Consider the following 17,020-nt stretch of genomic DNA (forward strand, 5'->3'; position numbering starts at 1 on the left):
ACAAGTGGACCCATGAAAGCCACTCCAGGCAGCCAGCAACTGCCCAGAACTACAACTCACAGATCTGCACACATCTTGGGCAAGGCACCATACAGACTGAGTGCTCCCCAGGCAGGGTCTGGACTAGGGGACTGGGCTGACTACACAGAAACCTGCCCACTCACAGGATGGGCGTTTGGTCCCAGCCCCTGGGCCTGGCCTCCCCATGCCAGTGACCCACTTGGCTGTCTCCTGGAAATCTGCACAATTTTCTGGAAGGAGGTCTGGGAGACCTGAGACAAGGGCTGGCTTCACTGAGGGAGCTGAGCCTTCCCTTGCGCCAACGGGCCCATGGTCTGCACAGGATGGGGGAGGCAGATAGATGAGGCTGAACACACGTGGCACTACAGGAACAAATTCAGATGTGGCTCCAGTCTTAACCCATCCCCAGCACGGGTCCTAAACCTAAATTCAGGATCACAAAGGACCTGGGTAGAATTAACACCCTGAACTCTGCTGGCTCTGCAGGCAGTGTGGGGTGGAGTCAGCAGCTAGGAGGAGGATGTTCTGGCATCCTCTTGCCAGCTGTTGCTTGATTTGTAGGACTCTTACAGGACAGACAGGTCTTACAATGTGACCAGGGGCCTCGGGTCCTCTGTATCTGTCGTGTTGCAGCTTATAGTGTCCCCATCTCTTAGTGAGCACTGTGTCTTTTATAATCCATTCCCTACTAGTATGCCTGGGAAGGCAGCACATGAATGCCCCTGCGCTTGGACCGCTGCCATCCACTGGATGACCTGGATGGAACTCCTGGCTCCTGCTACTGCAGCCACTTAGGGAGTGAATCAGCAGATGGACCATAGCTTTGTCTTTGCCTTTCAAATAATTAAATACATCATTAAAAAAAGAGATTTATTTATTTTTATTAAAAGGTCAGATATCCAGAGAGGAAGATCTTCCATCCACTGATTCACCCCACAAGTGGCCACAACGGCCAGAGCTGATCCGATCTGAAGCCAGGAGCTTCTTCATGGTCTCTCATGAGGGTGCAGGGTCCCAAGGCTTTTTGGACCATGTTTGATTGCTTTCCCAGACCACAAGTAGGGAGCTGGAAGGGACGTGGGGCCGCTGGGACTTGAATCAACATCCATAAAGATCCCGGTACATGGAAGGCGAGGACTTCAACCACTAGGCTACTGCGTTAGCACCCCCCTTTTAAAACTCTATGATCTTTTGGGGCAGGAACTACATTTATAATTATGACCCACATGGTTTAGAATGGAGTTTGCACACACATGCTGCAGGAGTACCTGTGCAGTGCACATGTTAGTATCTGTATAGGCTGACATGCTGATCCAGGACCTCCCTGAGTTTCTCAGCTGGGCTGGCAAGCAAGAGAGGACACTGCCTAGTCTCAGCGTGTCTAATATCCCTAGGGTCAAGAGGGGCACTGGTGGGCTCTGCTGTGACAAGCAGGACTTAACACTAGACCTTTATGCTTTGTCTCCTGGTACAAGGACCCCCAGAGGTGCAGGAGGCCCCTCAGAAGCACCACTTGGAATGCAACATCAGAAGTGTTCAGCCCCTTGTCTCTTGACCTCTCGTTGCTTGGAAAGTTTTCTTATCATGTAATTATTTATTTCACTGATCATTCTAGGGAAAGTTGCCTATTACACATAAAATATTGTGGTGCTCTTTCCCTAGATGGCAAGCTTCTTCCTAAAAGAGGAGGTGTCCTCCCTTGCAGTCTGGGGGCTTCCCGGGTGCGAGGGATTCTGCATGAGACTCCCCACTTGGCTTTTCTGAAGTCTCTTCCTTCTGGCACTGACATTGGTGCCAGTCATCGCCTGGTACTCAAACAGACTCGGACACGTTGGGCTGGAGAGCAGCCTGAAAGCCACCCAGCCCCCTTCCTCCTTGGGGACAGGTGCTGGGCCCACCTTGGATCCTCAGGCTCTCCTGGTACTGGATGATGAAGTACTCCTGAGTCTGCTGCAGTTTTTTCAGCTCATTCTCCGTGTCCTGTGTGACCAGTCGCAGCTCCTCAAACGTCTGGTTGATTTGCAGGTGCTTCTGGGACATGGCATCAGCAAGACTTCCAGCTGGAGAACTACCCTGGAGACAGACCCAAACAAAGCGCAGGCCAGTGGGATAGGAGAAAGCTGAGGCTGACACCCCCAAGAAAAGCTGGTCCCTACAAATGGCCGAAGGCCTCACCAGCGTACAAGTCTCAAATGGCATCTGTGTGAACTGGGGCCAGCAGGACATAAGGCATCTTCGTAGAGTACACTAGAAACTTCTAATTCAGATCTGGCCTCCACTCGAGATTCCCAAAAGGGGTCCATCTGATTCTTTTCAGTGAGACTAAAGTTTAGCACAGTCTTGGTGTCATCCAGGTTTTCCTAGTAATAGTGATGACTCCTCACTCCACACCAACTCACTGACACAATGCCAAGTCACTGTGCTAATGATGAGGACAGAGTGGGCAACAGGGCTGCCCGGACACACACTGTGTCCTCATCCAAGATTCTTTTTCTTAAAAAAAAAAAAGTTTATCATTGAAAAAAAAAAGTATTTTTATTTGCAAGGCAGAGTTAGAGAGAGAAGAGAGAGAGAGAGAGAGAGAGAGAGAGAGAGAGAGAGAGAGAGAGAATCTCCCATCCACTGGTTTACTCCCCATTGGCTGCAAAGGCCAGAGCTGGGCCAGTCCCAAGCTAGGAGCTTGGGCTTCATCTGGATACCCCATGTGAGGCAATGGGTCACCTTCCACTGCTTTCCCTGGCACATTAACAGGGAGCTGAATCAGAAGTAGAGCAGCTGGGAATCCAACTGGTGCCCCTATGGGATGCCAACACCACATAGGTAGAGGCTTAGCCTGTTAATACCAGGGCGCCAACCTCTATTTATTTATTTCAAATGCAGAGGAGAGACAGAGATCTTCCATTTATTGGTTCATAGACCATATGGTCCAGACAGCCAAGGCTGGTCCAGATAGAAGCCAGGAGCAGGCCTCCTACCTGGGTAGCATTACCCCCAACACTTAGGCCATTATTAGCTGCCTTCCCAGGCACATTAATAGGAAGCTGGTTTGGAAGTGGAACAGTCACGACTTCAATATGGGATACTGGTGTTGCAATCAGCAGATCAATTTGCTGCACCACGATGGATCCTCACTCAAGATATCTTGGAGATGGAACAGTTTGTTTGCACATAGAAGATGTATCCTGAGGATTGCTATAGGAAGTCATGGGGAAAGGGGCTACACATAAGATCTGTGGGTATCCAGCCATTTAAATGACCTGGACCAATCCATGCCTTTAAACACTGGGTTTGTGGGGGCTAAGTCGAAGTCTTTCCTAAGTAATTTAATGAATACAACAAGCATGCCTTTACTAAGACATTGTGGGACAGGTGGGTTGTGATCTGGTTCTGGGTTGGGTAGTGGGGTTGGCCCAGGCTAAATGTACTAGGTGTGGTGTTTCCTGCTCTCTCTCCTGTCTGGCTGCCTGACTCAGCTCAACCATGACTTCAGCTTGGGAAGAATTACAGGAAGATCTAGAGGAGGTAAAGGTATTGCTCGGAAAAGGCTACTTGGAAAAGACTACATGATGCCTTTACCGTAGAAAAATCCAAGATTAAGACCGAAATCAAGAACAAGATACAAAAATAATCCCAGAAGAGCAGAACTCCTTAACCATGACTAGCCAGCTGCTGTGGTCGCTCCCATCGCAACAGGATATCCAGTGAGAACCAGCAATTACAGATGAGATCAGTCAGACAAGCCTGTGAAGATCTACATCACGCTAACTGGAGTTTACCAAGTTCCCACAGAGAACGTGCGAGTGCATTTCACAAAAGGTCCTTTGAACTAAATGGCAAGAGTTCTGTCATGATTGAGAACAATCTGTTGAAAACCATCTCTGTGGAAGGCAGTTGAGAAAAAGCCAAAGATGGATACAGTTCTTACTATATAGGAAAAAGGAAGAAAACACACAGTGGGAGTATCTGACTCAGGCTGGAAAAGAATGCAGAGAGAAAGAAAAGGCCTCCTACGATGCGGAAGCAGATCCTGTGAAGATGGAGATGATGATGATAGGAAGCAAACTTAATAAGGCCTGGGTGGACTGGAGGGAGAAACAAGCCAAAAGAGACACTGAATTTTGAGACTTTAAAGTCCTCTTGGGAACTGTGACAAGGAAATACTAATGTTTCCAATAAGGGAATATTGGTGAACTGTATATATAAATTCAACAGGTAACTATTTACACATCCTTCTTCTAAGTAAAGGCAATGAATTCTCCATCCCCTACTGGAGGATTTATTTAAAGAAAATATGCTTATTAAACAACAGCAAACCAAAACATTGCGGTTAGGATTAAAATATTTGGCACTTAATTATGTGGTTTTAGGGTTGCAATTTCATCAAAGGCAGATACATCAGTTACGAGTACATGTCTTTAAAACACACCGAGAGACATCCACTGAGTCACCCTGACAAAACCATGACACAACAGAGACAGGGTGTGCTGAAGGGACCTCCCTCTTCTCTCCCCGCCCCCACGGGACACTCACGTTGTTGGCCTCCCGGACCAGCCTCTGCTCGTTGTACAGAATGTGCCGGATGCAGCGTACCAGCTCCATGGGACAGCGGTCATACGTGTTCTGGAAGAATCCAAAAGCAAACATCACCTAGTCCCACTGCCCGCTCCAGGACCTAATCCTGCCTTAGGGTTCTCCTGGCCGAGAGGACTCCAGGTGATGCACCACCAGGATCCTAGGAAATGCCCTTTCACACAGACGGGGAACAAGAAAGTACAGCGGAGAAAACCCAATGGCAGGGAAAAAAGGATTGCTTTGTTTGTTGTGTTTCAAGTTGTCTAACGTACAATATTCTTGGAAGCAGAACAGGTAAGTTTTTCTTTTTTTAAAGGACACAGCACAGCAGAAACACCACCACTGGGCCTAAGCAGTAAGAATCAGCATCATTGGTGAGGGGAGGGGAGACACTGTGTGTCTGAATGCGACACACACTTGGGGAGGGTACACTCATTTAGAGGACACTCATTTAGAGTCCTGACCAGAGATGGGCAACGTGAATCTCATTATGGGAAAACATGAGATAAACCCCACACAAAGAACGCTTTATCTGTAAACAGGAAGGGGGTAGGTGACTTATTTTGAAATGCTGAAGTAATAAAAGAGGATTGCAAAGTAGTTCTGGATTAAAGATGATGAAACAGATAAGAACAATTTGATTCAGGAAAAGGGTATTTTAAAATGTTTGTGGAAAACGCATATTCTGGTTAAATCGATTTCAATTTTTTTTTCACCAAAATAAATACCTTTTTTGTTACTATTTCTTTAAATGTTTGTTTTGGGACCGGCATGATAGCCTAATGGCTGGATCCTTGCCTTGCATGTGCCAGGATCCCATATGGGTGCTGATCCATGTCCCAGCTGCTTCACCTCCCTTCTGGCTCCCTGTTTGTGGCCTGGGAGGGAAGTAAAGGACGGCTTAAAGCCTTGGGACCCTGCACCCACATGGGAGACCCAGAGGAAGGTCCTGGCTCCTGGCTTCAGATCAGCTCAGTTTGGCCATTGTGGTTACTTGGGGAGTGGGCCAGTGGACGGAGGATCTTTCTGTTTCTCCTTTTCTCTGTGGATTTGCCTTTCCAATAAAAATAATTAACCTTAAAAAAAAAAAGTTTGTCTTCCTCTCTGTCTCTCCTCTCTGTATATCTGCCTTTCCAATGAAAAAATAATAAAAATAAATCTTTAAAAAAAAAAAAAAAGGGCCCGGCGCGGTGGCGCAAGTGGTTAAAGGTCCTCACCTTGCACGCCCGGGATCCCATATGGGCGCCGGTTCTAATCCCGGCAGCCCCGCTTCCCTTCCAGCTCCCTGCCTGTGGCCTGGGAAAGCAGTCGAGGACGGCCCAAAGCTTTGGGAACCTGCACCCACGTGGGAGACCCGGAAGAGGCTCCTGGCTTCGGATCGGCATAGTATCGACCCGTTGCGCTCACTTGGGGAGTGAATCATCGGATGGAAGATCTTCCTCTCTGTCTCTCCTCTCTGTATATCTGCCTTTCCAATGAAAAAATAATAAAAATAAATCTTTAAAAAAAAAAGTTTGTTTCTTTATTTGAAAGTCAAGAATTATAAGCATGGAGAGAAAGAGTTCTTTCATCCACTGGTTCACTCTCCCAATGGCTAGAACAGCCACAGCTAGGCCAGGCTGAAACCAGCAGCCAGGAGCTGCATCTGGGTCTCCCACATAGATGCAGGGGCTCTGCTTTCACAGGTGCATTATCAGGGACTTGCATCTGAAGTGGAGAAGCTGGCACTTAGAACAGCACCCATTTGGGATGTCAGCATCACAGGCAGTGCCTTTACTTGCTATTATACAACATTGGCCCTCTAAACTATCTTTTAATTCTATTTTTCCATGAGCTTTTTGCAGTACCTGTATATGTGATCTTGGACTGCATTTTGGCCAGCTGACACAATGGAAGTATAGACATAAGATTACTTAAGATTTTATATCAACATCAAGTTTCCTGAAGTTGATAAAGGGATTATAATCAATATGACCTATATTTTTTAGAAGATGCCCAAATAAATATTAATGAGTAAAGGGATGCAATGTATACAACTTACTATCCAATGACTAAAAAGTATGCCAATGCAGGAAGAAAAAAGGAATAGGATCAAATGTTAATCGGTCAATTTGGGCTTATATACAGGTCTTGGTATCATTTTTGATAATTTTATGTGAATTTCAAATAAGAATTTTTTTTAAACAAGAGCACACAAAACCAATTAGAACTGAGTGTTTGTTACAGAACCTAGTACACGGAACCTTAAAGGGCCTGGGTGGGAGAAGAGAGGCCAAGTCTCTCTGGTAAAAGATTAAACAACTTTGTTCGGGGGTGAGGGGTGGCCATGGTGGGGAGAAGAGGTGAGTGCCGCCTGGAGTTCACACCCACCTGCAGCTGGGTGGCATAGTGGCCCAGCTTGATCTTCAGGAGAAAGCCATCTTCCCCCACCTGGTGCTCGGCCTTCTTCTGCAGCTCCTGCACCAGGCCCTCCAGGAGCTGGGTGGCCTTAATGTTCTCCTGTGGATTATCAAGATCTATTGAGTCCCTAGGGGAAAAAAATTACATGATCTGTATACATACATGCACATGAGCCTGTACAAATGCAGCCTCAACATATCACACAAGCATTCTTTGACTGAAGTGATTTCTTCTTTTTGCTCCTGCAGATTTTCAGAAACAAGTCCCCCAGTGACCAGACGCAGCCTTTCTGAACTTGACTGCACGCTGGGCTAACAACATGCTGCCCTTTCTCCTTCTTGCTGCTGCTGGCTTTGCAGCTCACGTTATCTGCTCCGAGAAATGAAGGGAAAGGCAAAGTGCTTTGTGCATGTTGGAGGAAACAGGAGCTCTGATAATCTCCTATTTATAGTTATCCCACAAGGGCATAAAGGAGGGCACAAGGTTCACGCCGTGCTACACGTCCTTTCCAGACTCAGTGAGCTCAATGCCTGTGTCGCTCAATGTAACATAGAGTGTTTCTGGAGTAGAGACAGGTCAACCAAGAGTTACTGCTATGTCGAAGGAGCCTGGCAATGAGACCGTGTCAGAAGGTGCCTCACCAATGGGAGACTGCGACCTACCAGGCCTTGCTGACTTTACCCGTGAACAAAAGAATCCAATTGCTGTATTAGTTCAGAGGTGCTTAACTGCCGACAGGTGAGTGGCCTTCCCTCTCTTTCTTTCTGTAATTTAGGCACCAACTGCTATGGGACAGTAGGCAATCTGAAGAAACCCTACAGCTGTTAGACTGAAATAACATTCAACCGGTGCCAATCGAGCCTGGGGTAAAGAGATACAGTGGGGGCTCAAAGGTGCTGTAATTCTGGCCTCCTGAGGTCAGTTAGCACAGAGAGACGTCCCAGGACGTGAGCATCAGACTCTTCGAGGAGTATACTCAGACCTACGTCTGGAGACAGCGATAAAATTGAGCCACACTGTAAATACACATGCTCTACATACTAAAGAAGAGCCTGGAAGGAGAGAGGGGGCAGCCTTGTAGGGCTGTTTCAATCAGCGATGCTCACTGCTGGGGAACTTTCTCTTGAGAGATCCAGTCCACTGGAAAAACTCAAAGAAGTACTAGTTGCTTACTTAAAAACTTAATTATTGGGTGAAAAAAAAAAAGTAGTTGAAAAGACAGTTTCCAAACTGATGATTTCGGCCTGACGCCATGGCTCAGTGGCTGTATCCTTGCCTCGCAAGCAGTCACAATCCCATATAGGCACTTGGTTTATGTCCTGGAGGCTCCACTTCCCATTCAGCTCCCTGCTTGTGGCCTGGGAGGGCAGTACAGGACAACCCAAGACCTTGGGACCCTGTACCCACATGAGAGACCTGGAGGAAGCTCCTGGCTCCTGGCTTCGGATCAGCTCAGCTCCGGCCCTTGCAGGAGTGAACCAGAGGACAAAAGATCGTCCTCTTTGTCTCGCCTCCTTTCTGTATATCTGGCTTTCCAATACAAATAAATAAATAATTTAAAACAAAATAAATCTTTTAAAAACAACAGAAAAAGACTTCAGGAAAATCTTATTAAATTTTAAATCAACAGAAACTTCTTACTGAGTGGGTTTTTTTGGGTACTAAATCCTTTAAATCATTTAAACAGAAAAGAAAATTGAAAGGGAACGGAAAAGCATTAAACAAGGTGCACTTGACATTCTCATATTTAGCTCGTGTTTTTCTCACTTGATTACATGAAGCTGAGAGATTTTTAATTGCCTAGAAAATTGCTTCCCTTCGATGCTCTCTACCTTCTGAATAAAAATCTACTACCAGCATGCAACTGAAATTGCAATTGTTCCAAGCAACATCTCCAACAGGTTACAGTGAAACAGCGGCATCAGTGACGGCTTCTCCAGGGACTGTCAGACTCTGGGCCTCAATGGTGAAAGCCTGAAGAATCTAAGGTGTATTTCAGATTATAACCAACCAACAAGCTCCTAGGCTCCGATCAAAACAGAGTACAACCTGTTTCTGGGTATGAAACATTGTTTACCATCAAAGAGCTACGTCGGGGCAGACATGATGTACAGGGAATGACAGTTCTTTTTTTTTTTTTTTAAAGATTTATTTTTATTATTTTGTTTATTGGAAAGGCGGATATACAGAGAGGAGAGACAGAGAGGAAGATCTTCCGTCCGATGATTCACTCCCCAAGTGAGCGCAACGGCCGATGCTATGCCAATCCGAAGCCAGGAGCCTCTTCCGGGTCTCCCACGCGGGTGCAGGGTCCCAAAGCTTTGGGCCGTCCTCAACTGCTTTCCCGGGCCACAGGCAGGGAGCTGGAAGGGAAGCGAGGCTGCCCGGATAGAACCGGCGCCCATATGGGATCCTGGGCGTGCAAGGCGAGGACCTTAACCACTTGCGCCACCGTGCTGGGCCCGGGAATGACAGTTCTGTTTCACCTGCAGCCCACACTGGAGGGCCTGGGTTCAAGGCCTATTTGCTTCCGATCCCAGCTTCCAGGTAATGAACACCCTGGGGGTCCGCAGGTCATGGTTCAAGTAGCTGGCTTCCTGCCACCTATGCAGGCGAGCTGGACTGAGTTCCTGGATCTTGGCTTTAGCCTGGCTCAACTCCATCACTCAGGGAGTGAACCAACAGATGGACAATGTGTTCTCTGTCTTTATCGAAAGCGAAATTTTTAATAAAATTTATTTATTTTTATTGCAAAGTCAGATTACAGAGAGGAGGAGAGACAGAGAGGAAGATCTTCTATCTGGTGATTCACTCCCCAATTGACTGCAATGACTGGAACTGAGCTGATCCAAAGCCAGGATCCAGGAGCTTCATCTGAGTCTCCCATGTGGGTGCAGAGCCCCAAGGCCCTGGGTCATCCTCAACTGCTTTCCCAGGCCACAAGCAGGGAGCTGAATGGGAAGTGGGGCTGCTAGAATTAGAACTGGCGTCCATATGGGATCCTGGTGCGTGTGAGGCGAGGACTTTAGCTGCTAGGCCACCGCCACGGGCCTTAAAACAAATTTTTTAAAATTCTAAAAACCTGAGTTTCCACTAACTGCATTGTACTAATTCTATTTGAAAGGTAGATTTTACAGAAAGAAGGAAAGACAGAGAAAAGGTCTTTCATCTGCTGGTTCATTCCTTCAATGGCCACAACAGCCAGAGCCCAACTGATCTGAAGCCAGGAGCTGGAACATGTTTCAGTCTCCCACAAGGGTACAGGGTCCCAAGGATTTGGCATTGGAAATAGAGAAACTGGATAAGAACTGCTGCCCCCACAGGATCCTGGCACCACAGGGCAGAGGATTAGCTTTTTATGCCATCACACTGGCTCCTCTACAAGATTTTTACTGCCCCCCCCAACACACACTAGTCATTTGGAAAATAAAAACTAAAATTCTTGTCACATCTACCACTGAAATGTAATTGCTAACATTCTTGATGTATTTTCTTATAGTCATTTTGTATCTACATAAAATACATACTAATTTAAAAACACTAACGTCTTCATTGTCAGACTACTGCCTTATGTTTATTAGATGTGAATTATTAACATAAATGTAAAATATTTTATGTTGAATATAAATTTAAATTAAATTATACCCAGATTTATCTGCCCTCTTAAATGTTAAATTTTGTAGGGATAAGGGCTTTTTCTTTCTTTCTTTCTTTCTTTTCATAAAAACCTCTGCCACCTAGGGACTAGCTCAGCCCCTAAGAGGCACTCACCACTTAGTGCTGGGTGCTCGCTCTCAGTAGCAGCAGCCTAATACTTTTAGCTGGCCTATGCCATTGAAAGGAGCAAATCTTATTTTACAAACCCCAAGAGCTAATCCCGATATCTAAATCTAAGCTAAGATGGGGTTAAATATATTTTCATGAATCACATTACAAGCATTTTTTACAGCACATCTTGTACACGTTCCATCACGATGCCTTTCTTCAGCAACACTGTGCACTTACCAGGCCTGGCTTTCGATCCACTGGGACAGGTAATGGCGCACCTCAATGGGGAAGTGCTGGCCGTACAGCGCTTGCATCTGGTGAAGGGCATCTCCTTGCAGCTGCTGGGCTTGTATCCACACCGCCATGGCTTACAACCTGCTGGGAAGAGGCAGTGGTTGGAAGATTCTGAAATGCTGTTAATTGTAAGCCTATTAGAGTCAAGGATCACATAGATTACAAAGGCAAATACTTATAGCCCTTTAGTAGACTCAAGGTCAGTACTGCTGAACTGAATTTTAGCTTTAAAATGTTTTCAAAACACAGGCAATTAGGGTGGCTGTGGAATGGTGCACAATAGGGCCTAGAGGTTTTGATCCTAGAACAGATGGAGGTCCTATAAGCCAAAGAACAAAACTGAATCAGGGAAGGAACCGCTGGCGATTTGATATCACAGTCATGGTCTTCATTTGTGTTCAAAACTACTGGCAAGGGTGAGTCGTCTTTCAATAATAGTTACAAAACTATCAGAGCGGCTTGTAAAAAAAAATCACATATTGTTTATTTGGCATAGTGGCTTTAAGAAAGGTAGAAAACAACACAGTGCCATTTAGGAAAGGAGCTCCCTGAAGGAAAAACAGAGACCCCCTAAAGCATGGAAGAACCACAGCGATTCCCACCAGGCACCCAACCAGCAGCACTTTGCTCACAATGAAGTAACCCATGATGTGATATTCTGTTATCTTTCAGGCAAACAAATAATATAGACCAACTATTAGAAACAAGGGCTGTTCTATTCCAGTGGTGGGTAGATTTCTGAAATAGGCACTTGGTTTCAAACAGCTACCAGGAGGCCTCAGACTCTCTGACGGTTTGTAATTCAGTCAGCAGAGGCTCTGGGTTAACCAGACTGTAGCAGCAATGTTATTGTACGGAACTGAGAGAACTAAAACTGAATCTTGCTCTTATGTTGCTTTCCATAATGTGGCTGATTTGCACTATTCTTCGTTTTTTTTTTTCATATAGTTCTCTCTTTTTTTTTTTCCATTTTTTATTTTATTTTGACAATCTTTACATAGTTAATTTGGGTAAAAAGGTTCAAGGGCTATAGGAAAGTGGGTAAGACTATTATTTCCATATCATTTCCTTCATGATTCTGAGGTAAATGGGGATATTGTGATCTGCACTATTCTTCTAAGAGGCATGCTGCAGTTAGGATGCAGGGAATTGGACCTGAATTGTGTTGGTGACCAGAGACTGGCATGTGGCTGTTAGGAAACAGAAATTCTTTCTCTGCTCTGTTGTAGTTGTCTGATCCTGTAACACTGAGCTATTTATGGGACAAGTCAGCCAGCAGTGAATGTGGGGTGGCTGCCAGTTACCGAGTTTAGACTTGTGCAATGCTATAGAACACTTGAGCAGTGCACAGTTTTATTTAGGGCTTTTGGGCATAAGGGCCAGGATCACTCAAGATCAACCAACACATCAAATTTCAATAGCTTTGAAAAGACTCAAACCAAAGTTTTCTCTCTAGAGGCAATCCCATTTTATAATCAAGCAGCTGGAAGACATCTGATTGTACATTTTTTTTTAATCTCAAAATCAAAACAGATGCCCAATTATAATTTTGGAGGAAGGATACAGGGATAAATGGATGAAGATGCATAGGCCTTTACATCTGAAGAAGACTAAGACAGAAATGAGGAGGAGAGTCCAAAGAATAAGAAGCAGGACCTTGTTAGAGCTCTCTTAACAAACAGGTGAATGGCACCCACAGATACAAAAGTTCTTTCGCATCTGTATTCATTACCTGAACTGTCCCAAGAGATGGAAGAAGGAAAGCTATGGGAAAATTTCTCCCAGAGACTCCATCCCCATTCCCCCAAATACACGGTATTCTGGCCACTCTCTTCTTTCTTGCTGTTATCACTTCCTGGCATGTATTGTGCACTTGCTGGCTGCCTTTTCTCTAACATGAACTCATGAGGCACCACACAAGGACTGTTGAGCTCCAAGCTCTCTTTGTTTCAGGTCTCACTCGCTCGGCACCTGGCACTTTAAAAAGTGACAGCAGCCGATGACGAGTTGTGGTGGGTTAAATTGCCCCTTACTATGCCTGCATTCCATATGGCAGTGCCACTTCAAGTCCTGGTGGCTCCTCTTTTTCTTTCTTTTTTTTTCTTCCTTCCTTCCCTTTTTTCCCTCCCTCCTTCCTTCCTTCCCTCCCTCCCTTCCTTCTTTCTCTCTCTCTCTTTCTTTTTTCACTTTACTCTTTCTAAAAAAAAGATTTACTTATTTGAGAGGCTGAATGACAGGGAACACTCCTATCCGCTGATGCCCACATGGCCAGGGTTGGACTGAGCCTGAAACTGGGGACCAGAAATGAGCTTTTTGGGCATGACTGACAGACACCCACTTTCCTGAGCCATGAACAGTGCCATGCAAGGTTTGCACCTGCAGAAGCTCGAATCAGAACCTAGAGTGGGGCATCAAATCCAGGCACTTCAGTATGAAATGAAGACATTTTTTAAAAAAATTTATTTATTTTATGATACAGTTCCATGGGCTCAGGGATTTCATCTCCTCCCTCTCCAGTTCCCCTCATTTCCCCACTAGATGAAGGCATCTAACTGCTGGAAAGCATTGCAACCTTTTTTTTTTCTTGGTATATGAATCAATAAGTACAAACATTTTAGTTGACTTATCAGGCTTTTTCAATATTATCACAGAGTAAGATAAAATAAGAATCAGTGTAATATACCAAGGTGTGATAATGAAATAATTTGTTTAGCCAATCAATGACAATTTTATAATTTGGAAAAGTCTGTGCTAAGAATGGGGTTTTGGCTCTTTAACAATCTATACCACAGTTTGTGTAACTTTTCCATTCAGTTTTTTAAAAAAAGATTTATTTATTTTTATTGGAAAGTCAGATATTCAGAGAGAAAGAGAGACAGAGATAAAGATGTTCTGTTTGACGATTCACTCCCCAAGTGACCGCAATGGCCGGTACTGTGCTGATCCGAAGCAGGGAGTCAGGAGCTCTTCCGTGTCTCCCATACAGGTGCAGGGTCCCAAGGCTTTGGCAGTCCTTGACTGCTTTCCCAGGCCACAAGCAGGGAGCTGGATGGGAAGTGGGGCCACTGGGATTAGAACCAGTGCCCTTATGGGATCCCAGCATGTTCAAGGCGAGGACTTTAGCCACCAGGCCACGGTGCCGGGCCCTCCATTCAGTTTTTATTCATTTTGTCTAGCTCTGTATTAAATTCACTGCAGTGGAAGATGGCAGCGTATTATTTACTACTGTGTCCTAGATGCCTGTGGCCGTGGTTTGCCTGTGCAAATATCTGTTCAGTGAATCGACAGATCAGTCGTTCCTACTGGCTGAGATGCCTGCATCCCACAGCTGGATGCCTGGGGTGACAGTCCAAGCTCCACTTCCAACTCCAGCCTCCTGCCATCCACATGTGGAGACGCAGGTTAAGTCCTTGCCTCCTGGCTTCGGCCAGGCCCAGCACTGCCTATCATGGACCAGCAGATGGAAGATCTCTGCCATCAGCCCTTTCCTTTCTGCCACACATATAGGGTTACACTCTATAAATGTCACACTGTTTATGCTGTCTTAAGTGTTACCTTAATTTTTATCACAGTCGAATGCTGAGTTCTCAGAACCTATCGCAATTCTTTTATGATTTTAAATTGAACATGCTGTAATTATTTTCTAAAACAGTATGTCTTTACTAGGGGATAATAGCTACAAACACAAGGAGATAATTGTTTTATTTTGACAGACATGATACACTTCCACTGTGTAAAGGGGCTTAGCTACAGCAAGAAAGATTTTGCTTACCACTTGTTTAAAAAGTACACAATAGTATAGAATTATTTTTATTTTGCTTTTAAAACAAGAATTACATATACATGGGCTTTGAGATGACTTACCAAGATTATCAAGTAAATAATTTAAAATTATTTAGGAAAAAAATTATGTTTCGATCTTTAGGAACAAAACCTAAAATCTAAGCACTGTTTTTCACACATTCTTTGCCCTGCTGCTGGACGAGGTCCACGCTCCATGTAAGCTGATTGCTGCCCTCCTTCCCCGCATCAATCCCACCATCCAGTGTGACTCTGCACTGTCAACCGCACCTGCCCCCACCCCGTCCCCAAAGCTGACTATCTTCGGCGGACCAATAGGCAGCTCCAGCCTCACTGTGCGATGTCTGACAAGGGAAGTGGTTTGTATCTCTGGTAAATCATCACAGGGGTTTCTCAAAGCCTGGGAACTGGAAGTGCAGTCTTATTTTTAGGCCAAAGATGAGAACTAGCTGAGCTCTGAGTAGCTGCTGTCTTCACAGGCACACCAGACCCCGCGTGCGGCAACCCGAGCACAAAGCCTGCACCTCGAGAAAGCACAGAGCGTCTGCTTGGCCCTCACGTCCAGGGACAGAGCCGAGGTCCCGGAGTCCTACACACAGCAGCCCTTAGGCACCTGTTAGCAAGTCACAATGTTAACGTCTTATAATGCCACAGGTTTACTGAAAGCCACCAAAATGAATGTCTACCACTTCAATAAATAACTGAAGGAGGTAGGACATGGGGATAGTTCTGTCCCAATAATACCTATCTTTAAAAAGTAAAATGTAAACTTTTACCCAAACAAACAAACAAAAATAAGCTACTCTCTATGGAGACTTTCAGAACACAGTGGCCCAGGGCTTGCCTTAACCAAACTGGAGGGGAGCATGGTGTCTGACACTGGAAGGCTCCAAGGCCTATCTGCCAGCTGAGTGGAGGAATTCCTGCTTGGGGTGGGAGCTCAGTGGTAAAATTTACATGGAGGTTTGCTTCACTGGATTCGTGTCCATAATTTAAAGCATTTTACAATGTCTCCTTCCCATCCCAGGATCTTTAAAGCAGAAATAATGTTTTAGAGATAATACCGGGTTCACCCAGTTAGTTCTGCAGATTTAACCAGTTGGTTTGCTCAGGGAGTTGCTGGACGATCAGGCTCTTAAATCAGCACCTGTGGGCCAGTATGATCGCCTATGAAGTCAGGCTAATCTTCCATCTGCAGCACCTGCATCCCATATGGGTACTGCTGGTTCTAGTCTTGGCTGTTCCACTTCCAATCTAGCTCTCTGCTGATGCACCTGGAAAAGCAGCAGAAGCTGGCCCAAGGCCTTAGGTCCCTGCACTTACATGGGAAACCTGGCTCCTGGCTTCAGATTGGTCTAGTTCTGGCCATTGTGGCCATTTTGGTGAGTGCACTAGTGGATGGAAGATCTCTTTCTCTCCCTCTCTCTGTAATTCTTTCATGTTAAATTAAAAATAAAAATAAACAAATCACAAAGAGCACCTGGCTCAGTAAGAGCTAGCTCTTGGTCTGATGCATACTTTTTGCCTTGAATTCTCTTCTTCTCCTCTTCAATTTTTTTTAAAAGATTCATTTATTTTTATTGGAAGGTCAGATTTACAGAGAGAAGGAGAGACAGATTTTCCATCTGCTGGTTCACTCCCATAGTTGCCGCAATGGCTGGAGCTGAGATCCGAAGCCAGGGGGGCCTCTTCCGGGTCTCCCACGTGGTTGCAGGGCTCCAAGGCTTTGAGCCACCTTCTACTGCTTTCCCAGGCCACAGGCAGGGAGCTGGATTGGAAATGGAGCAGTCGGGACATGACGTGGTTCCCATATGGGATCCCAGTGGATGCAAGGAGCAGTTTTAGTCACTAGGCTACTGTGCCGGGCCTGGGTGCTCCACTTCTGATCTAGTGCTGTGCTCATGTGCCTGAGATAGCGGTGAATATGGCCCAAGTCCTTGTGCCTCTGCATGCATACAGTAGAGTCAGAAGAAGCTCCTGTCTTCTGGTTTTGGACTGGTTTAGCTCTGGCCATTGTGGCCATTTGGAGAGTTAAAAAGTGGATGAAAGATCTCTTGTTTCTAATTCTGCCTTTCAAATAAATAAATGAGTCTTTAAAAAAAAGATTAGGGCCTGGTGTGATGTGGACACAAAGGTCATCCATTTTTCCTTGGTACTGAATCCT

At 45.4% G+C, this 17,020-nt stretch overlaps 1 protein-coding gene and 1 pseudogene across 2 annotated transcripts in view; one reads left to right on the forward strand and one right to left on the reverse strand.

The window, feature by feature from the left end:
- Positions 1-17,020, reverse strand: part of LOC121166571 (signal transducer and activator of transcription 5B) — a 69,010-nt gene that overhangs the window by 16,056 nt on the left and 35,934 nt on the right. The window contains exons 2-5 of one of the 2 annotated variants that reach the window (XM_040995768.1): positions 10,999-11,136; positions 6,964-7,120; positions 4,552-4,641; positions 1,920-2,094 (exon numbers count right to left, since the gene is read on the reverse strand). In XM_040995768.1, the coding sequence (XP_040851702.1) occupies positions 1,920-2,094; positions 4,552-4,641; positions 6,964-7,120; positions 10,999-11,126 (550 nt within the window). In that variant the 5' untranslated portion in view covers positions 11,127-11,136. Of the gene's footprint in view, positions 1-1,919; positions 2,095-4,551; positions 4,642-6,963; positions 7,121-10,998; positions 11,137-17,020 lie in introns of those variants that run through there. The other variant, XM_040995769.1, reaches the window with a different exon arrangement.
- On the forward strand, positions 3,502-4,143 carry LOC121166539 (annotated as a pseudogene).

This window comes from Ochotona curzoniae, unplaced genomic scaffold (assembly GCF_017591425.1).
Source record: "Ochotona curzoniae isolate NIBS_2020 unplaced genomic scaffold, NIBS_Ocur_1.0 patch175, whole genome shotgun sequence".
Lineage (NCBI taxonomy): Eukaryota > Metazoa > Chordata > Mammalia > Lagomorpha > Ochotonidae > Ochotona > Ochotona curzoniae.